At 40.5% G+C, this 23,841-nt stretch overlaps 1 protein-coding gene across 1 annotated transcript in view; it reads right to left on the bottom strand.

Moving 5' to 3' along the window:
- RTN1 (reticulon 1) overlaps positions 1-22,573 on the bottom strand; it is a 281,316-nt gene extending 258,743 nt beyond the window's left edge. Inside the window, exon 1 of the mRNA XM_033187862.1 lies at positions 21,575-22,573. Within this exon, the coding sequence (XP_033043753.1) occupies positions 21,575-21,815 (241 nt within the window). The 5' untranslated portion in view covers positions 21,816-22,573. The remainder of the gene's footprint in view (positions 1-21,574) is intronic.
- Positions 22,574-23,841: the final 1,268 nt, after the last annotated feature.

Raw genomic sequence — 23,841 nt, 5'->3', positions numbered from 1 at the left:
TCATCTTAGCAACCACTTTCATCTTTCATCTGAGTAACGCCTCAGATTTTGAAGGCCTAGAGTTGAAGAGGCCATAAAGTCTTCCTTTCCACAAACTAATGAAACATCAATTCACCATTATTATGCCTTTTATCAACAGAAAATTAGGATCTAACTCGTAATGGTCGCCACCTGAATGCAGCATCGCCTTTTTGAGGACTGAGTATCCAGGTGCACTGCTAGGTGCTAAGAAGGAGGAGTTGTTAATGGCAATTGTGTCAAACTAATCTCAGTACAAACTACTGCATTTTACTATATAAATTCTCAAGATAATTGAATGCTGTATCAAGGACATTCATCCAATTAATTTTTAAAATGTTAACAGAATTCATTTATCATCATAGTTTTAATCATAACTGTCAAGAATTGTTTTATTTTTTAAGTTAGCATGCTAGAGTTTTTAAAGAAATTCAAAGTGATATAACATATGAAGGTTTTTGCTGATTATTCTTATAACTCATATAAATAGGAGCAAGAATTTACACTGTAATTGATTTAAGATTGGCCATATGAGTCATACATAAAAGATCCAAATCCTGCTTCTAAAGGCTTTGAATAGTCATTGATTCTGTGAACTTTGAAAGCTTTTGAAAATGTGCTATGATCCCAATATGGTATTAAGGCTATTTTGTGTAACCAAAGAAAAAAATACACCACCAAATTATAAAACTCTGGTACTTATATGCTTGGCTGTCTGCAAGGAATTACAGAGACTATTGGAGACATAACCTCTACCTCAAGGGAATTTCTGCCTAGACAAGGAAATCAAACATTAATTCACTTGATACAGTACGAAGTCCATGTACACAAATCATCACTGACGAAAGGATAGGAAGGACTCCAAATCCTTAGCTATCTATTTCAATAGTCCCCACCCCCCAGGAAGAATATGTGGTTTACTTTCCTGAAAATGCACATTTGTTACCAGCTATAACTTGAACCCCAATATCTCATCCCCCGATCAACTTAGCAGGTCCTTGCTGGAAGACTCCTTTTCTATATGTAGTTTATGGCCTTGGTTGGAAACAATAGAATTATACAAATTAGTTGTCACCCCTACTTAGATTAACCAAATCATAGTTCAATACTCTGCTATATATTCAATAGGCCATTAGATCATAAACCTAATCTAATAAGGTATATAAAGTATTTATCACAGTGCCTGCCTGCCTAGCACTAGGTGCTAAATACATGTCAACTTCTTTCACTTTTATCTATTTCCTCTCTTTTCCTTAACTACTCTCTTTTCCCCAAAGTATAGAGTACATTTTAATATTTGTGCATGGTAAAAGGAAAACCAATTAACTCCCTGATATTGCTTTCCAAACACTGCATTTGCAAATCTCCAGGCTAGTCATGCAGAAGAGAAAAAGTATATAAATACACCCTTATATCTGAGGGAAAACCCTCAGCTAAATTCTTCTCCATTTACATGAAGTTAATGTGAGTCTTTTGGAAAATCCCCAGACGGAGGAAGGAACATTTCAGCCCACAGGCCCGACTCAGCCCACTGCTTGATTTCATTCAGCTGGGGGTGAGAAAGCTTTGTGTGGCCCTGTACAGAACCCCAAGAATGGCTCCTACCCCTGAGCCCCAGGGGCCTGCTGGAGTCACCCCACTTACAGAAGTTTCTCCTGGTTTAAGGATCTAAGTAATCATAAACACATGAATTACAATTTCTAAGGGAAGTAAAGCCAAGAACTCCCACTCTCACTTACTCTAGGTTCTAGAATTTAGGAAAGTCTTCTTATCTACTTCTCTTTTCCTCTTCTTTACAAATCCATTCCTTTTTTTTCTTTTGCTTCCTCAAAGGGCTTCCCCCTCTCTGTGAACTTCGCTCTTTGTTAACTCTCTTTTCCTCTTTTCTGAATTCCTCCACTTCCTCTTCCCTTTTGTCTATTTGTGTCCATTCCAGGGGCCAAGCCTCTCCTTTCACTGCCACCTCTTCCCAGCCCCATTGCTCCTCTCTTCACCCTCACTTCCGCTTCTGGTGTCTCTTCTCCTGTCTCTTCAGCTGACACTCATTACTTTCTTCCCTCTTTGCAAAGTAAAGCTGAATTCCATGTCCTGGCTTTGTTGTCTTGTAGGACAGTTCTATTTTTTCTTATGTTATACAGGCACTCCTCAACTTATAATGGGGTTACATCCTCATAAACCAGTGATAAATTAAAATTAAAAATATCATATGTTGGAAACACAATGTATCTCAAACATTATAGCTTAGCCTCATCTATCTTAAACATGCTCAGAACATTTACATTAGTCTGCAGTTGGGAAAAATAATCTAACACAAAGCCTATTTTATAATAAAGTGTGGAAGACCTCATGTAATTTATTAAGTACTGTGCTGAAAGTGAAAGACAGAATGGTTGCATGGGTACATGAAGTACAGTTTCTACTGGATGTATATTGCTTTTGCACCATTGTAAAGTTAGAAATCTTAAGCTATTTTAAATTGGGGACCATATACATTTCGAAGACAGAAAGCCAGGGAGTATAATAAAGACAGCATGAGACTTGGGAGTCAGAGATGTGGCTTTGCCCTCTCTCAGAATCTACAAATATAAAATGGGGATCACTCAATAAATGATGTCAGTGTTCCAATCACTTGAAAGAGGTTAGTGGTTATTATGGAAATAAACAACAACTGATAGAGCATAACAATAAAAATAGCAAATATTTATATAGTCCTTACTATGTCTCAAACACTGTTCCAAGCACTTCAAAGAAGCCCACTGAATCCTCAAACCATCACATGGGCACTGAGAATGTGCAAAGCGGGTGGGATCATGGGTAGGTTTTTTTCTCTTGCAAAAGTTTCTTTTATCACTGTTTTTACAATTTTAAAACAAGGCTGTGGAGTTGGGCATTTCTATTTCACTAAGAAAGTTGACTGAATTTTCAGTTTTATTATACACAGTTGTCTACTGATTGTTTTCCCCCTGCAGTGCAGGGTCATTCATAGAAAAAATAAAAACAAAAAACTCTAGGCTGTTGTGATCAACCTATGTACCAACTTTCCCTTTTCTAAACAGAAAATAATGCTTCAAAAGATTCATTTTGATGTGATAATACATGGAGCATATCATTCAATATCTTTCAATAAACGTTGTGTGACATTGTTACAGAAATGATCACAGTGGAAACACAATCATTACTGTTAGGAAGCATAATCATTATGTGCTAAATAATACACTTAAAGGTTGACTTTGATGTCTCCTGTCTGGTAGAATGGCAGAGAAGGTCATTTTAACAGATTGTTAAAGACTCCGCTTAGAAACCCATGTTCCCGGGAGTTACTATACCACACAGGGGTTAAATAGGCACACAGCAGATTAGTATACTTAAAAAATAAAAGCAACACAAAGAGCCTTGACAGCGCATTTACTTTCAAAACAGGGGTTGTCTGGGGCTTATTTCTCTAGAAAGTACATTACTTCTGTACTTCTTTAAAATATGGTATTTTGTTGTTGTTGTTCCTTAATGTTATTTATAAGAATAAACCAATTTGGCCGGGTGCGGTGGCTCATGCCTGTAATCCCAGCACTTTGGGAGGCCGAGGCGGGCGGATCACAAGGTCAAGAGATTGAGACTATCCTGGCCAACACGGTGAAGCCCCGCCTCTACTAAATACAAAAATTCGCTGGGTGTGGTGGCACGCGCCTGTAGTCCCAGCTATTCAGGATGCTGAGGCAAGGGAATCGCTTGAACTTGGGAGGCAGAGATTGCAGTGAGCCAAGATCACGCCACTGCACTCCAGCCTGGCAACAGAGCAAGACTCTGTCTCAGAAAAAAAAAAAGAATAAACCAATTCTTATTTCTGAGAATTGATATGCAAACATCCAAACTGTAAACAGAAACTGCTCAGTTTTAAAATATTGTACAATTTCTAGAAAGCATATTAGGCATTTGCTCTTTCCAGACTTTTGGTAAAACAGGAACAGTTCTCTAACACCATGGATTCAATTTAAAGGAAACTCATAGAAGTTCAGTTCTGGTAATTCAAACATAATGGGTTGCAATTTACTCTTGTACTATCTATAATAAAAGGTTTGCTAAACAAATTGATAGTATAGTAAGTAGTGGCAACTCCAAATTTTCTACATATAATGGCACATAGGGGCTACAATCTAGTTAGAGAAGTCAGTTGACTTATTTTGAAGCTGCATTTGCATGAGAAGCACTCTGATTTTACTTTGATGGTATGTTCATACATAAATAAAAGTAGAGCAGATTTTTTAAAATATCATATGCATACTTTACATAAAATTGAGAAAAAATGATTGTCCACATTAAAGAATACATATTTATTTAGGGTGGCATTAGATGGCTGATGTTTTTAGAGGGAGAATTAACATCTTCTCCTAGTCCCACCCCAAACATTTCCTAATAATAATGGTAAAAGACTGTTTAAAAGACTGTTGTCTAATCTACTTAAAACAACATTTGGCTCCAAAAACTTTGGCAGTGACTGAAGTGTACACAGACTCAGTGAATATACAAATGATGATGCATCACTTACCTGGGCAATGAATATTCACATAGACCCATCATTAAGCCCTTCTCAGAGGCTGAGATTAGCTACTGTTTACTTGTAGAGCCATGACTGGAATCCAATATGGAATCTCCAAATCCTCTCTCTCTCTCAGTTCTCCATAGTAATCCTCTGAGAGCCACAAATTCTGCTAGAGTATATTCTTGAAATTAATACATCAAAATTTATGGAATGCAGACCTTTTGCCTGATTTAGACTGCTATTCCTCATAGTCTGACCATATTGTTATTTTACTGAATTTATCTATATATTCTTATTATGTATTTGTGTCATCTATCCAACTGCACATTTTGTGTCTGTGGACATATATATAGTAAATGCTCAATAAATACTTGTTGAATAAAAAAATGGATGATTGAGATTTTATTGAACGATAAAACTATTGCCCCTGTGTAAACAGTGATCTCTATGAGAGTATCTGGAATCATTAATTTCTAAGATTTAGAAAGTTATTTCATTGCCCTATCCATAAAAAGCCTCTGAAAAATTCCAGAATTTGTGGGTGTTTGTACAGATTTTCCAGTGGGGGTCTGTGATCATGAAAATATTTTTTAAATTACTAATCTAATGTATGTTCTCTATTATAACCCCTCTGTCACAGACATGATCGACCCAACTCTGCTACACATCTCCAGTAACAAAAAGCTCACTACTATATGAGGGAGTCTAGGCTATTTTCATAGCTTTGATGAATACTGGGCTCTAACTCTTTCCCTGTAACTTCTGACTGACCACAGCTCCATCTGCCAGAGTCACATAAATATGCCCAGACCCTATGCCACTTGACAACCCTTCATGTATTTTTAGACAGCTGTCATAACCCATCCTATCTTCTTTCAAGCAGTCTGTAAATCCTCAGCTCTTTCAACCATAGTCAAGGTTTCTACCATGACTTCTACCCCATCATTCAGTGCACCCAGAACTCTGCCCAGACCTGCACATGTTCCAACCCTCCCATCTTGAGGGTTGAAACAAGTATTCGCAGCTCTCTCCTACTTGTTCTGGGCATCTAGAGTTAACGAGACTAACAGTTATCATGTCAGGGACAGCTGCGTCACTCTACTGACTTAAAGTGAACTTAAAATTAACTAAAAATCCCTGTTTTCTCTCTATTTATGTTGCAGTTCCACCATGCATGGCCCTCCCGGTCTATCCATGCAGTTAGTTTGGGGATGCTATTGCAGGGTTTTGCAATTATCCCTATTAAACTTTTACTTTTTTTTTTTTTGAGACAGAGTCTCGCTCTGTTGCTCAGGCTGGAGTGCAGTGGCACAATCTCGGCTCACTGCAATCTTCACCTCCTGGGTTCAAGCCATTCTCCTGCTTCAGACTACAGGCATGAATTACCACCTCTGGCTAATTTTTGTATTTTCAGTAGAGATGAGGCTTCGCTACACTGGCTGGTCTTGAACTCCTGACCTCAGGTGATCCGCACACCTCGGCCTCCCAAAGTGCTGGGATTACAGGCGTGAGCCACAGCACCCAGCAAAACTTCTACTTTTCAAATGCAATTAATTGTTGCTTTTGGCTGAGGTTCTTAAGGATTCTCAAGTTCTGTCAACCCAAGTTTTAACCACCATCTTTCCCATACAGGTTTATGCTCACCGTAGTTCAGATAGATTTTCATGCAAGCTAATTCCTTATTTAATATGCAACTTTTACTGCACAGATCATAAAATAGATGCTGCGGCTGGGCGCAGTGTCTCACACCTGTAATCCTAGCACTTCGGGAAGTCAAGGTGGGCAGATCACAAGGTCAGGAGATCAAGACCATCCTAGGCAACATGGTGAAACTCCATCTCTACAAAAAATACAAAAAATAGCTGGGTTTGGTGGCACCTGCCTGTAATCCCAGCTACTCGGGAGGCTGAGGCATGAGAATCGCTTGAACCCAGTATGTGGAGGTTGCAATGAGCCAAGATTGTGCCACTGCACTCCAGCCTGGGTGACAGAGCAAGACTCTGTCTCAAAAAAAAAAAAAAGATGCTGCATGAACCCTAGATCCAGACTGCCAAGGTTCATCAAATCTGGGTGCTGTCACTTACTAGTTATATGATCATAGGCAGATCACTCAATCTCTCTCTATCTCAGTTTGCTTCCTTGTAAAATGGGGTAAATAACCATACCGACTTCACTGAGATTAAGGATAGGATTAAATGTAAAGAGCCCAGAACACATTGTAAGTCCTATAGAAATGCTCGTTTCATAAGTAACTTAGCTTATGTGTGCATATAAGTACAGATCAGAAATCAGTAAGTACTGTAAATGTGGAAAACATCTCAACAACTAAAAGTAGCACTATATGGTTATTTTCCCTGAAGCCCACATCTAGACCAATATAGCTTAGATTTTATGCATTTAGCAAACATGAGGCAATACACCTGTCAGTCTGTTTTCACTGCACCCTATTAATATGAATACTCAATGAACATTTGAAAAGGGGAACACGTCCTATAAACATTCCTGTGCTGCAGAGAACAGGGATTTTATTATTTATCCCCTTTTATTTTCTCTCTGTTTTCTTTCTGGTGTTGAGATTGGTCATTTCTATTGTTTCTCTTCAAATTCACTAACACTTTCTTCTTTCCTCTTCACTCTGCTGTTGAGCCCATCTACTGAGGCTTTCATTAAAATTATCTCGATTACTGCATTTCTTAGTTCTAAAATTTCAATTTAGTTCTTCATAGCTTTTACTTCTTTGGTGAGACTTTCTATTTCTTTGCTGGGACTTTCTATTTCTCTGCTGGGGACTCTCTATTTTATTATTTATTTCAAGTGTGTTTGTAATTGTTGAATAATTTTTGTGATGGCTACATTAAAATCCTTCTCAGATAATTCTACCATCTGTGTTAATTTGGTGTCAATTGTCTTTTGTCATTCAAGTTCATATCCTACTGGTTCTTGTAATTTTCCATTAAAACCTGGACATTTTTGGTATTATATCTTGAGACTATGTATCCGACTTAAATAGAAGATCACGTTTTCCACTCAGTCTCATTGAGCAGTGGTGAAACTCCTGACTCTCCTCTAGGCTTCCTCTAACACCACATTAGCTGGCAGGTGAATCTCCCTCCTTAGCTTCTGCGGTGGGCATGGAGGTGGGACCTCAGTTTATTTCATGGTGTTTGGCTAGATAGAGTGATTATTGTCTAAAAGTTTTCTATCCTGCTAGGTTGCCCTTTTCTGGTCCTCTGGCTAGAAACAGCAGGCTTTTGTGTGTGTGTGTGTTTTGTCTGTGCCCACTGGCATTTTCTGTTGCTGGCTTCTCCAGTATCCAGCCTGAGATATAGGATGAAAACAGAAAACCCCGAGAACTTTCTGCTGTGTCCTTCCACAGGTCCCATGGTCTCTAGTAAGTCTGCCTTCTTCTCTTCATTCACCTTTCAGAGACCCTTTCTATTTATTTCACATGAAATGTCCAGGATTTTTAGCTGTATTTAGCAGAAGGGATACAGACCCCATCTTTCTAGAGCAATCATGCTTTTATGTAAGACATTAATCTACTGAGTTATAAGACTAGCCTGCAGATTCTCACAAGCCCACAGGGCCAGTTGATTTAGCCCTGTACTTGGGGGTAGCAGGAGCTAGCTTTCACTGTGTTGCCTTCTCTAGTAAGAGAAGCAGCCTCTTCCAGACCAACTCCCACACATACCTGGGACAGCTTCCTAGGCTTATTGCCCTTCCACTGAACAGGAGAATCAGAATAGATTCCATCTGCTGTCCTCCCTCATTCCAGCTGGTCCCCATGGGCACACCTCAGCCCTGTACTCACAGATCACTCATCAAGACATGGGAAATGCAGCAGATCACCACTCCTACTGCCCTCCTCCAAAATGTCTTCCCATGTGGATTACCAAAACTGACTTATCTCCACCCCCATCCTTCCTGGCTCTACTGTTCTTCCCCATTGCTATTTGGCTGAGGTCCAGCTGGGCACAGCAAGTATTTTATAGTAAAACATCTAAGGCTGAGGTTCTTTCTCAATCTTCATTCTCTTCAGCATCTGACACTGCTGACCAGGCTTCCTATCAATCGTACCTTACAGATACAGAGTTATTTGCCATTTCCATACATCTTCTTACGTTATCTCATTTTATCTTCATATAACCCTGTAAGATAGCCAGAACAGTATTGTGTTCATGTCATATATGAAGAAACTGATACATAAAGCAGTCATATGACTTGCCCACATTGACATGATATTAGGTACCAAAGTCAAGGCTAGATAAATCTGATTTCTCAGTCAGGGCTCATTCTGTACCATGTCATCTTGGCTTTTGTGATACTATAATAACAGGAGTACTTGTAGTTACCATATGATTGCCAGGCACTCCACAGGACCTAATACCATATATACCTACTATAGAATCTGAGGCTCAGGGAGCTTAAAGCTAAAGCTTTAAGCTTTTTAAAATGAGGGGCAAGGAGCATTTCCTCTGTCTCTGGCCCTCTGTCCTTTCCATACTACATAATCACTATGGCTTCTCTTCTAATTTTCTAAATCCATATCAACAATCCTGTTTTTACCTACAAAATCCATTTCTTTATCTACAGTTGCCAAGTAGAAATTTCCATTCAAATGGCTTGTCATCATTTCAAGCCTCATATGACTAAAAGTGAATTCATTATCCTCACTCCTCTAGCCAGTTCCCCCTCCCACCCTCTATAGCATAACATTCTCCCAGCCATAGGGCACAAAACTGTAGTCATTTTTGTTTTATTCCTCCCCTCATCCCCAGATCATGTCTGTTAGTCACAAAGTCCTGTTGACTGTTCCTGTGAAGCCTCTCATCTTTCTTCCCATGTACCTCCCACTTTATTCCCATGGCTACTTATTCAAGGCCCTGAAATTGATGTTACTGGGTTGGCTTTCTTCCAGCAAAACTCGCAGGTTTTAGGATTATCCTCATTGAATTCATCTTCTGTTCTACTGTCAGACTAATCTTCCTTAACATAGCTCTGTGATATTACTTCCCTTACATATAAGCCTGCAAAGATCCCAGAATCCATAGAAAAGGAGACTAGTTCCGTGCAGCCCTCAAGCCCCCCAGAATCTTCCTTCTCCTCATCTGGATGAGCTATGAAACTGGGCTCATCATTGCTCACTTCCTTGTCATCATCCCCATACTCAGACTGCCTTTCTGCTCACTTCTGCCCCCTTCCAATTCTATCCATCCTTCAAGAGACCAGGTACATTGGAACCCATACAGTCACGAAATTCCTATCACACATATAGTTTCTATCATCCATCCAAGCAACAAGCTGCATGCTGACCTGAGTTATTCATCTTTGCTTTGTGGGAGTCTGCCATATCTCCCAACTGGATGGTAATAAGCCCAGGAGGAAACGGGCAAAGGGGACATGGCTCATGCTCCTCTATTCCCCACATCTCCTATAAAATGCCAAGCATGAGCAGGAAAGCCAATAAATCAGTGTTTCTTACAGCTTTAATATGCACCTGGTAGGCTTGTTTCCCTAGGATGAGGTCTGTGGTCACCCCACATGATATTGGAGCAGGTAGTTTACAGACCATATTTTGAGAAGCCCTGATTTTTTCAGAGTGAGTTGAAAAATTCATGCCAAAGGCAGACATGACATTGTTTTCTATTCCTTTGCTTATCAACTAGATCAGGAATCATTCAAATACACATAATTTTCTGTTGTTCAAGAGTAGTTTAAAAAAACAAAAAAACAAAAAACAAAAAGAAAGCCAAAGATTTGCTATGCATAAAACAAAATTCTAGGAATTTTGGAGAATGTGACATTCAATAAATTTTCGAAATTCAGAAAGCAAGAATTTGGTCTATAACTGATTTTACAAAAAGTCTTATGCAATAGATGAATTAGAAAAGGCATTTGGGGATTGGATGTGGAAATTAGAATGGAAAATTCTTCCAGCTAAAAATTTAATTCACTAAGCAACCCAGGAAACATGGTTTTCCAATGAATAATCTGCCATAAATATATAGATAGGCAGAAAAAGAAGGAAAGGATCCTATGATGCTTTTAGCATTACAAAATTATTTAATGAATTTCCAAAACATTTTAGAATATGTTGAATATTTATGAAACTAGATTCAGTAAAAAATGAAGAAGATAGTTCAGCAAAAAGAATAAAAGAGATACTTGCAGATAGCATATTTTATATTTATGTTAATAATCCAAAACTGGATAAAATTATGTAGTTCTTAAGAAGCAAATATGTCACATTATGGAGTTTTCTTGACAATGGAGAACTAGAGGAGGATTTTTAAAAGGTCACAATTCTGTGAAAAGCACATTTTAAGTAGTCAATTTGGGGTAACTATGGTTTTTGTGATGGACACAGTTTCCAGTTTCAGTAGTATGTGGTTCATTTTTGAGAAATATGTAATAATTTTAAAACAATGATATGGCTTGGCTGTGTCCCCACCCAAATCTCATCTTGAATTCCCATGTGTTGTGGGAGGGACCCAGTGGGAGGTAACTGAATCATGGGGCAAGTCTTTCCCGTGCTGTTCTTGTGATAGCGAATAAGTCTCATGAGATCTGATGGCATTATAAAGGGGAGTTTCCCTGCCCAATCTCTCTCTTTGCCTACTGCTATCCATGTAAGACATGACTTGCTCCTCCTTGCCTTCCACCATGATCATGAGGCCTCTCCAGCCATGTGGAACTGTAAGTCCATTAAACCTCTTTCTTTTGTAAATTGCCCAGTTTCAGGTATGTCTTTATCAGCAGTGTGAAAACTGACTAATAGAGTAAACTGATACCAATAGAGTGGGGTGCTGCTGAAAAGATACTGGAAAATGTGGAAGCAACTTTGAAAGTGGGTAACAGGCAGAGGATGGAACAGTTTGGAGGACTCAGAAGAAGAAAGAAAAATGTGGGAAAGTTTGGAACTTCTTGGAGACTTGTTAAACGGCTTTGACCAAAGCCTGATAGCAATATGGACAATAAGGTCCAGAATGAGGTGGTCTCAGATGGAAATGAGGAACTTGTTGGGAACTGAAGCAAAGGTAACTCTTGTTATGCTTTAGCAAAGAGACTGGCAACATTTTGCCCTTGCCCTAGAGATTTGTGGAACTTTGAACTTGAGAGAGATGATTTAGGGTATCTAGCAGAATAAATTTCTAAGCAGCAAAGCATTCAAGATGTGACCAGGGTACTATGAAAAGCAATCAGTTTTATAAGGGAAATAGAGCACAAAAGTTCAGAAAATTTGCAGCCTAACAATGCGATAGAAAACTCCAAAAAAGCAGAGATTTGCATAAGTAACGAGGAGCCAAATGCAAATCCCCAAGACAATGGGGAAAATGTCTCCAGGGCATGTCAGAGGTCTTCACAGCAGCCCCTCCCATCACAGGCCCCAAGGCCTAGGAGAAAATGATTTCCCAGGTGAGTCCAGGGTCCCATGCTGTGTGCAGCCTAGGGACTTGGTGCCCTGCTTCTTAGCCACTCCAGCCATGGCTGAAAGGGGCCAACAAGCTGAAGCTGTGGCTTCAGAGGGTGCAAGCCCCAAGCCTTGGCAGCTTCCATGTGGTACTGAGCCTTCAAGTTCACAGAAATCAAGAACTGAGGTTTGGGAACCTCTGCCTAGATTTCAGAGGATGTATGCAAGTACCCAGATGTCCAGGCAGAAGTTTGCTGCAGGGGTGGGGCTCTCAGGGAGAACCTCTACTAGGGAAGTGCAAAAGAGAAATGTAGGGTCAGAGCCCCACACAGGCTCCCTACTGGGGTACCACATAGTAGAACTGTGAGAAGAGGGCCACTGTCCTCCAGACCCCAGAATAGCAGATCCACTGACAGCTTGCACCATGTGCCTGGAAAAGCCACAGGCACTCAATGCCAAACTATGAAAGGAGCCAGGAGGGAGGCTGTACCTTGAAAAGCCACAGGGGCAGAGCTTCCCAAGACCATGGGAACCCACCTCCTGCACCAGTGTGACCTGGATGCCCAAGACCATGGGAACCCACTTCCTGCATCAGTGAGACACGGAGTCAAAGGAGATCATTTTGAAGCTTTAAGATTTGACTGCCCTGCTGGATTTCAGACATGCATGGGGACTGTAGCCCCTTTGTTTTGGCCAATTTCTCCCATTTAAAATGGCTATATTTACCCAATGCCTGTAATCCCATTGTATCTAGGAAGTAACTAAGTTGTTTTTGATTTTACAGGCTTATAGGCAGAAGAGACTTGCCTTGTCTCAGATGAGACATTGGACTATAAAATTTTGAGTTAATACTGAAAGGAGTTAAGACTTTGAGGGACTGTTAGGAAGGCATGATTGGTTTTGAAATGTAAGGACATGAGATTTGGGAAGGGCCAGGTGCAGAATGATATGGCTTGGCTGTGTCCGCACCCAAATCTCATCTTGAATTCCCATGTTCAAGATGAACCTGGGAATTCATCTGTGAATCCTCCTGTGGGAGGAACCTGGCGGGATGTAATTGAATCATGGCGCAGGTCTTTCCCGTGCTGTTCTCATGATAGTGAATAAGTCTCACAAGATCTGATGGTATTATAAGGTGGATTTTCCCTGCCCAATCTCTCTCTTTGCCTACTGTCATCCATGTAAGACATGACTTGCTCCTCCTTGCCTTCTGCCATGATGGTGAGGCCTCTCCAACCATATGGAACTGTAAGTCCACTGAACCTTTTTCTTTGTAAATTGCCCAGTCTCGGGTATCTCTTTATCAGCAGTGTGAAAATGGACTAATACAAGTAATAATGTAACAATAACAATGTCAAGTTAGGGGCACTATTGTCTTTTAGGAAGATATAAACATCGTAGTGTAAGCAATGACTTTTTTTCTGCATTTCCCCCATTAAAACAGCAACTTGGCTTTTGCTTGAATATCATTAACTGGGAGAGAATCTCTCTTTTCTGATAAGTTCTAATTCTTAGAACATTTTCGGCCGGGCGTGGTGGCTCAAGCCTGTAATCCCAGCACTTTGGGAGGCCGAGACGGGCGGATCACGAGGTCAGGAGATCGAGACCACCCTGGCTAACACTGTGAAACCCCGTCTCTACTAAAAAAATACAAAAAATTAGCCGGGCGAGATGGCGGGCGACTGTAGTCCCAGCTACTCGGGAGGCTGAGGCGAGAGAATGGCGTAAACCCGGGAGGCGGGGCTTGCAGTGAGCTGAGATCCGGCCACTGCACTCCAGCCTGGGCGACAGAGTGAGACTCCGTCTCAAAAAAAAAAAAAAAAAAAAAGAACATTTTCTTTCATTCAGAAGAAATCTAGTTCTCCAAATCACTAGTCCTAATTTTGCTCTGTGAAATCAGCCGGGTCAAGTCTTCTTCCTTTGTTTTGTGAAAGTTCTTCTAGTATTTAACATTCAGATCTCCATTCTTTCCTTTTGGATAAAAATTCTTAATTTCTTTAACTATCTCTCAAATGTCATGTTTTCCAAAAGCCTCCCAATTACTCTGCTCTCACTGTATTATAGCTCGTCAATGTCTCTCAAAGCGTGGCACCTACCCTTTAGAATGAGACTCCAAATTTGGCCTGCCTAGAACAGAATATAGGGGAGCTATTACTTCGTATAATGTGCACCTGAGACTTTCTATTAATACTACCTGAAATTACGTAAGATATTTTAGTAATTTCACCATACCACTAGCTCATATTTAGCTAATTACAATCCTCAAAATTCCCAACCCCCACCATGAACTATTTTAAGTTGCATCTCCTCCTGAATTAAATAGAAATTTCAGAACTTATAGTCAAGATTTTACATCTATAATGTTACAGGCCACTGTTTCCCTCTAAAAGCCCCTAGGCAGAATCCTAGGCCATTACGTCCCTTCCCAAAGATATCCATTAGCGTCTGGTTTACTGTAACTCCCAGGATCTGTCATGGTTCATTGTGATGTCAGTAATCACACAGGTGACTGTTTCACTCCTATTTTCACTTTTCTTCTGGACTCTCCAACGATCTTTTCTTCTGAAGTCTCTTTCAGTTTTCCTACTTCATTGCCCACTTTTACTTAGTTTTCTTTGAAAGACCTCTGAATATTTGAGTGACCCAGGACTCCTTGACCTCATCACTGTCAACACTCACTCCCTTGGTGATCTCATCTCTATACCAACAACTCCCAATGTATATATGCAGGTTGGATCACTCCCCAGCCCCACTCTACACTGCTTACTTGACATCTCCACTTGGACATCAAACAGACATTCAAAAATTAACATTTGTAAAACCGAACTCCTGGTTTTTCCCTAAAACTTGCTCTTCCTAAAGTCTTCCCAACCCCAGCTAATAACAAGTCCATTCTTACGTTTACTCAGGCCAAAAATCATGGCACGTCTCTTGTGTTCTTTCTAACACATTATATACATTCAGAATATATCTAAAATCCAACCACTTTTCACCTCTTCCAATGCTGTTACTCTGGTGCAAGCCACCATGATTTCTTTCTCAGATTACTGCAATGGCCTACTAGTAGGTCATTCTTGCTCCACACCAACCACCACCACCCCCATGTTAGATTCTCAATACAGTGACTAGAGTGAGTCATTAAACTTAAAACTGAACTCTAAATATGTTCCTTCTCTATTTAACACCTCTCCCATTCCTGTGGCTCTCATCACACTCAGAGTAATATTCAAAGCTGTTACAAGGGCCTACAGGACCTAATCTATCCATTCCACTCTACCTCTGACCCTTGGCTCATCCTCTATCATTCTCCCCTTGCTTACTGCACCTCATGGCTCTTCCTGTGGTTCCTTGAATGTGCTAGGCACACTCCCACCCAGGACCTTTGCAACAGATATTCCCTCTGCCCAAAATGTTCTTCTATCAGACATCTGCATGACTGTTCTGTCACTTTCTTCAAGTCTCTGCTTTAAAGATATCTTATCAAAGAGGTCTTCTCTGACTAACCCTCTCATTCCCATTACTCTGTTTTGACCTTTTTCATAATACTTATCATCCCTTGATATAGATGTTCTGGTCTCTGTTGCCCTTCCTTACTCTCTCCTTGCCCCCACCAAGAAAAAAAGTATACTTTATGGATGAAAGGCTTTTATCTGTCCTTTTCTGTACTATAATCCTCAGTGCTTAGACAATGCCTGACATACAGCAAGAGTTCAATAAATAGTAGTATAATCATAAGTAATGCTCTCTTGCTGAAACTAATTACAATGGTTACCTCTGGAGAGGAGCAATGGACTGTTGAAAGGTAAGGTGTGAAGACTTCCTTTTCTCTGCTTACCCTTTTGTAGCTTCTAGATTTTAATACCATGTGTATGTATTTTCTACCCCCCCCATTTTTAAATTGGGGCAAAAATAATTTTAATAAGCAGATTTATCTTGTTGCTTTTGAATAAACATTAAAATCAAGATTCTTTTTCATAGCAATGCTGCCCTGTAGCATATCAGCCATCCTTTGAAATTTTGTGCAGTTTATAAATTAAAGAGCATGCTTTCTATATCTTTATGTAAGTTGAGCATTTTGTAAGTTCCTAGAAACAGGAAGTGCTACATGCATGTTGGTAATTCAAAATCTGAAAAAGAGGGAAATAATGTTGTACAGGCATTATGTTTTAGTGAACCAGAGGGAATTTCTGAACAACATATTCATTCTTTTCTAACGGTCTATGAATATTTAGCATAATAACACATTCTTAGATTCTACCAGCAATCAGTGTCAAACATACTGGTTTATAAGTTTTAAGAATCCACCATTTTCCCCTTTTGGAAAATCACGTATCAAATTCAGCTTTTCTAGCCTTAGTCTTATTCTCCAAAGATACTGGGAATGAATTTAAAGCTGCTCAGCACACTCATTCAATTCCATGAGATGTAAAGTAGTTGGATGTGAAGGACTGATCTCATCAAAGTAGTAACACAATATTTTATCTTCTGTTTACTTATCCTGGAATCCAGGTATCTCTTTCTGTATGTTTCAATTTTCCAACTTAACAATCACTGTCCATTTTAAATTAGGGAGCTCAAATAAGAATTGAGAAGCTCTTCCCTCCCTTTTCTCATATCCTAATACTACAGCATCTTCCACAAACAGTGGGCCTCTCTGGCTCACACTCTTCTCACCGTTTTCCTTGCCCTCAAATGTTATTTAACCAAACAAAACTGGTTGTCTTTCATTTTTGGACCATGTTCTTTATAATGACTTTAGTGCACAGCATTCCTATATAGATATATTAGTCTCTTGAAATGTCTTTTATTTTCACTGCTCTCTAAATTTTCCAGCATCATTTTCAAAACTCCCTTAGTCACCACTGAAATAATCTAATTGTTGAATAAAATCACAACTAACTAATCCAAAGATCTTGATGTAACATTTAGCCAGTTATTTCTTTGAAGATGCAGAGAATGAGATAGATGATAGAATTAAAGGGAGAGAAAGATTTTCTTTTTCACAGCTAGACAAAAAGACAGATTTTGTCTTTCACAGTCTAAGCAAGCTGTGCTCATATTTACTTATCCTGTGTTGATCTCAGAACACTAACTCATACCCTTGTGCCCATGGGGTTAGATTATTATAATTCCCTTCTAGTCAAGCTTCCAGCAATAACTTAGGAATGAAGAAAATGAAAAATAACACGAAAGGAACTATTTGGCTAAAGTAAATACTGTGAATCAGAAAGGTGCACATGTTTTAGGAAGCCATGACCAACCTGTGTTTAGCACAGATCCTTACACAAAGGAGGCATTTAATATGTCTACTAAGTTGAATTGAACCGCAATGGTTTCTCACTTTACAAAAGATAATAAAAGCTTTCTGTAATCCCTGTAATCCATGCTCCCAGGGATAGACAATAAAATGGGCAAGATAACCAACAATGCTTCGCTCAACCCTCAGAATCGGAAGTAAAAAAGAGATGGAGAGAGGAGAGCCTATGAGCAAGGCAATGAGCAGGGTGGTTTTGTTGGAACAGTAAGTTCATGAAGGGAAAGTTAAGCTGAAAGCCTTTATAATATTTATCAATGTATTTTTAAAGTATGTAAGCATCTCTAAATTTTAATTTAACCTAATTTGAATTCCCTATATTAAAGAATATATATTGTACTTACTTACAGAAATGTTATTGACTGTATCCAGAGGATATGCCTGTATCCAGAGAACTGACTGTATCCAGAGATATTGACTGTATCCAGAGAAATAAATTGCATTCGTTTTCCAAACTCTTTTATTCATCTTATATGTTTCTTTAAAATAGTAATAGCGAAGTGTAATGTTCCTTACCATTTCAATAGAACTGTAACTTTCTCAAAAGAAAGAAGATTGAAATTTATACCTTCTGAAGGGGATTACCTGGAAATGACTCCAAATAAAAAATGTCCACACATCTGTCAAACACATCCAAAAGTGAAGACAGTTAATCTAGCCTCCAAATGGAATTTAGAAGATGACTGGTAACGTGTTATAGTTTTTTAGATTTGTTATATTAAATAGAATAAACACAGGGTATATGAAACTTTCTGAAAGTTATTTAAATCATGATAGACTGAGAATAGTTTTTCCAATACAGCATCACATTTAGCATTTGAAAAATGCAGACATATAAACAATATGGTCCATGGGAAAGTAAATTGGAAAATGCTTTTTTAATTATCTTGAAATTTAAGTCAAATTATCTATAAATTGATATCACTGCAGCAAATCATATTGGACTGATTTTTCCTGACCATTCTCCATCATGTTCTTGATTTTGCTTTCCATATATTAAGCAGTCAATGAGTTAATTTCCAAAGCAGACAATGAGTTAACTTCTATTTCATTTTGTTCAAATGTTCTGTTTAAAAGTCTTTCTTTAAACAAAGGACCATTCTTTTCTCCTTTTGTTATTGTATGCTCCTTTTGAATAGTTTCCAGGAATAAAATAACTGATCATGAAAAAACAAAACAGTTGCTCTTAACATTCTTTGTATAAAGTTATTAGATGATGGTACTTGTATGATTAACAACACTAACTTGTTGTAGCTACCACGGTGTATTAATGTTCCCTTGTCAACAGACATAATTTCACATGTCCATTATCAATTTAGAAATGAAGTTGTAATTTTAGAAAACAGTGTTATTTTGTTGAGACTATTTCCATGCCACAAAAGGGACAGAAGCAATGAGAATACCTGAAAATAGAGGACGGATGGAGTTTTATGGTGCAGTTTTAATGATGTTTAAACATATATTCATTCCAGGACACTGCTGAGAAATATTTTTGCAAATGTTCCTGGAAGAATTTTAATTACCATCAATGTATAAAAATAAATAACAGAATATCTGTCCAGATGGCATGATTGGTGATGTTTTACAGAAAAACAGTTTTTAAAACATCAATATCTGTCTTAAATTTCCATCTGAAAAAGAAACAAACTCTGTTTACAGTGCATCACACTCAAAGTCTAAGTTACTTCTTAGTTTGAGCTGAGTCCCAAAAAGCACCACTCTTTAAAAAAAAAAAAAAAAAAAAAAAAAAGCATTCTTCTGCCATGTGAGGACACAGTGAAAAGACAGCTGTGTATGGACCAGGAAGCAGACCTTCACTACACACCATTTCTACCTTGATCTTAGATTTCTCAGCTTCTAGTACTGTGAGAAAATAAATTTCTGTGTATAAGCCAAAAAAAAAGTAAATTAAGAAACACAGTGTAAAGTAGTGTGCTTAATAGGCGTCTCTGATACAATTGAGGGCTGACCTGCTAACTTTGCTTATAGCAATAAAACTGCCAAAATAACAGACCAGGAAGCTGGACAAGATTTCTCTGGAATTTTAAGATCTAGCTACTTATTTATATATCATTTCTGGCATTTGAGTCTCTTATAGCAGCACATCCAGTCTACTTAATAAGAAACATAGAGATTTAAGACATTAACCAATCAACAACTATATCAGAAATTCCTTCACGCCACAATCATAAACTAAAAATTGTCTATATAAATATGCAAAATGTGTTCCTTCCATCTTTCTTCATTCTTCTCCTATCCAAACGTAGTATCATGTTTGATTTTATTACTATATTTGTTGCCTAGGATAGAAAACCCCAAACACATTCAATAAAGCAAGGTATTTCTACAATAATAATACTAAAAATGCCAAATGCATTGTTGTTACAGCCACCTTTCTGTAACAATGCACTGTACATTTTGAAATTGCTAAAAGAGTAAATTTTAAATGATTTTACCACAAAAAATAAGTACATGAGATGATGGATTTGTTAATTAGCTAATCATTTGACAATGCAGACATATATCAAAACATCACACTGTACCCCACCAATATATATTCTAAGCATTTCCTATATAATAACTTTTGTGGATATGTTAGTGAACATGGGGCACTTAGCTTCCCTTTTCTAGTTCACATAATCTTGGTGGCATTAATAGGAGGTGGGTAATGTTTCATAAAGAAACAATTAACTTTGATTACAGTGGATAAAGATTCTGAACTACGAGCAGTCTAGCCTCAGCAAAGAATGGTAAAGACAAAAACTACCTTCCTTTGTCTTTTATCATTTGCCATCTTCTTTTGTAATTATAAAGAGTTTTGTTTCCATTTGGATGCAGAAGTTGAAGGAGAGACTGCGCAGCCATTCTTAGACTTAAATCCTCCCCCACCCCCAGGGATATAATAATTAATATACAACCACTGGCGTTTGGCGTTGGGGCTTTTGAGTACTTTTCTTTCTTTCTTTTTCTTTTTTCTTATATAGGGTCTCCACTTTTTCTCTTCCCTTCAGGATATTGACAAATTTTATTCAAGGCATTCTCCAAACCTCTTTTCCCCAGCTCAGATCTTCTGTACCAGGGCAGTTAATTACGATTACCTTAGGCATTCCACATACCCTTAAGAGAAGCTTACGAAAAGGGGTTTCTTTAAATCAACCACCAAGAGCACACACACCAGTCACACTCCCCTTCCCCTCTTCTGGGAGCACCCACCACCCCAGGCCTTCTAGCTCTACATTGCCAAAACTACACAACTCCCACTCCACCATAGCAAAGCTTTCTCAGGAAAGAGCACCACACAGCATTCCCTTTCCTCTCCCCGGAAACAGCGTTAACCAGGCCGGCAGCCTCAAAGCGCGCTTCCTGGATCCTTTTACCAGGATGCGCCAGGGGCCTGGGCTCCCGTTGGACACTGGCGCGCTCAAACTTCGAATAGGGCGTCAGGCGAAGAAAGGCCAAACCCTGGGCAATTTCCTTGGGGGTGGGGGGCGGGGCGGGGCGGGCGGGTCAGACTGCTGGTAAACTGTGCTACTTCCACTCACCACCACCCAAGCCCTACAACCCACAGCCAAGTCCGCCGCATTTCGGACTTCCAAGTTTCAATGCTCCCTGCAAGGTGGGGCCATCCGGGCAGCGACGAAATACAGGTTTTGGGCGGGGGCAGCCACAGCACCCTAGCAAAGCTGTGCCTTCCGAATTAGGGACAAACTCCTGGGATTTGTTTTCTGCGGGGGGAAAGGTGAAGGGAGGTGGGGGGAGTAGGGTATGGGGGCGATTCGTGGAGGGCAAGGGTAAGGGGCAGTTACAGCCACATCTCTGCCCTGGACAGAGCCGGGTCCAGGGGCCGCGGGCCTGCCTGCCGCTGGGTTGCCAGCATCTCCTGTAGCCGGCGCGCACACCGCGCGCAAACACGCCCCCCAAAATCCCCACAACCTGTCAAACGGGCCCTACAGCTCGGAGCCCCCTGGCAGGAGGGAGAAACTTGTACCCAGACTCGCCAGCAGTCAGAATGCTGCGGTTTGTCGATGAGAACAATTTTTAAACCGGAAATAATCATGATAATGAAATAAAAGGATCAAAAGCAGCTTGACTTCTTCTGAGCCTTTGGGAAAAATAAAATTGTTGTTTTCTACCAGCCCGCGAATATTCCCAGTCGCCCGTGGCGACGCGGGGGTGGGGTTGGCGCTCAAGGCAGAAAGCGCGAGGCAGGTGCCCAGGAGAGCCGCGCAGAAGGGGACTGAATAGGGGGCCCGGGTCCCCAACGCCATTTGAGGGACAGCGGCGCCCGCCTTACCTGTGGATGCAGTTTCCATGGCAACGGGCGACTGCCGGGCGGGGCCCGAGTCGGGTTCCCGCGGCGCCGCTTCCCGGGCCCTGGCGCCCAACCCCGGGCTGGGCTCCCCAGCCTGCGGCGCTAGCGTGGCCCCTTTCAGCGTCACCGCTTCGTCCTCCCCCTCCCCCGGGTCCCTGAGCCACTGGGACCCGGGGCCGGCCAGCGGTAGCAGCTGGTCCTGCGGATCCGGCGGCGCGGCCATGGCTGGCGGTCCCCCGGCGCGGCGACGGCGGCTTGGTTAGGCCGAGGCTCGGTGGCTGCGCGGGCGCTCCCTGCTGCTGTCCCCGGAGGGACTCGGCGCTCGGGGAAGCTGCGGTGTCTCAGCGCCACCGCCGCCTCTGCTGCAACTCCGCCGAGCCGCTGCCTGCCGTTCTTCCCGCTTCAGCTCCTCCTTCTCCCCCCTCCTCTTCCTCCGGCCCCGCCGCGGCCGCTGCTTGCGCTCCTCCTCCTACTCCAGTCGCTGCTGCCGCCGCTGCTTCGCTACTCCCAAGCCTGTTATTACGCAGGTGAAAATGGCCTGCTTGGTCCGGGTCCTCCTGGGCACGTCAGCCCCCAACCTGCAAATGGCAGGCCCCGCTTAGGGGATGTGCCAGATCCCCTCGAATCTTCCTCTCGTTTGGGGAGGAATAAAAAGGAAGAACCAGCAGGTAGAAGCAGCCACCAGCAGCGTCGCCTTCCCAACTCAGAAAGTTAAGCCCCGACTGGTGTCCTGGGTCCCGAGGCAAAGAGGGAAAACTAGAGAACTCAGGGCCACAGTTCTGAGAGTGAGCAGTATGAGTTGTGGAGGGGACACAGGTCTGAGCGGGGAAGGGGTGGAGATGGGTTCTGATGGCAGATGGAGACCAGGGAAGCTGCAACCCCGAGGTTAAATCCTGCGTTTCCAGAATGGGCCTGAAAGTAGTGGAGTAAAGAAATGAGTTATCAGGACAGCCTCCAAAAAAAGCTTAACACATCTCACCCTGACCAGCCCTGAGTCCAAACAGGATATCAATAGGCAGGACAAAAGCTGTACATTTCCTTTCAGAAACACTGAGCCAAGGCCATCCTAATCATACGCTGTCTGTGCAGTCAGTCTGTTGTATTTCAGAAGTTGGACATTCCATGAGCTTGCATCTTTTTCTTTACAGTTCACTGCGATAAAATGGAAGACAGCAAATAAACCCAAACTCAGAGGAGGAAAGTGACTTGCCTTATCATGTATTATGCCCATATGAAGACCCATCTTTTCAAATGTCTTGTGTTTTATTGGTTCCCCAGTTGTTTACATAATAATAAAATAATGTGTCTTTAAAAACTAAGATTCACCACAACACACACGGTGAAGGAATAGGTTTATCCACTGTTTCTTCTCTAGAAAAGGAGGGCGCAGATGGTACAGCACACTGTGAGACTGTGGGACTCTAGGCCACCATGCTTATCTTGAGGATTTCATACCTGTCCATGGGTATATTCAAAGGCCAACTTCAGGACCATTCAGGCGCTCCTTAATAATGCTAAAATGAAAAAGCCCAGAGTCTGCCTAATCTTTTGTTCTGCTAGTGCACTAACGTTCAAAAGATGACAATAAATTAGAGAAAAATCATTCACTAAACAATAAATATTGTTTAAAAAAATCTCCTAAAGCCAGATGTCCCTGGAAATCTGATGGTCACCAAAATTTTACATTTTTGACATACTCAAAATTATCTCTCATGATGGAAATGTTCACTATCTAGATTGTGGTTACAGCTTCACAGGTGCATACATATGTCAAAACTTACTGTTTACTGTAAATATGAACAATTTAATGTGTTGTCAGTTATACCTCAATAAAGCTATAAAAATAATCTCATCCAAAAACAATGAAATAATTGGTTACCATGAATCATAATGATTTTTAAATATCCTTCCATGGGAAAACAAGAGCGTATTTAAGAAACCGTTAAGTTGAAAAGCTTATTCCACTGCTGTCTTTCCGTGGAGTTTAATCCTGTCTTGTAATTAGAGGGCACTTGTAAGCTTTTTTCAAATCTATTACTTAGTATTCCCTAAAGCTTTAGAAATACTAGATGGGAATTTATCATGGTTTTATTACTAATAACAAGACAAGAAGATAGACAATTCTAATGATATAATCTTAAAGTGGTTATTGATGAATACTAATATTTGAGAATTGCTATGCAAAGGAGTTACATACAAAATAATAGGAAGTATATTCTTTTGTTTCTCTGAGAAACATAAATGAAAGT

Source organism: Trachypithecus francoisi, unplaced genomic scaffold (genome assembly GCF_009764315.1).
Source record: "Trachypithecus francoisi isolate TF-2019V2 unplaced genomic scaffold, Tfra_2.0 Lachesis_group3, whole genome shotgun sequence".
Lineage (NCBI taxonomy): Eukaryota > Metazoa > Chordata > Mammalia > Primates > Cercopithecidae > Trachypithecus > Trachypithecus francoisi.
This window is presented reverse-complemented; position numbering and strand designations above follow the sequence as displayed.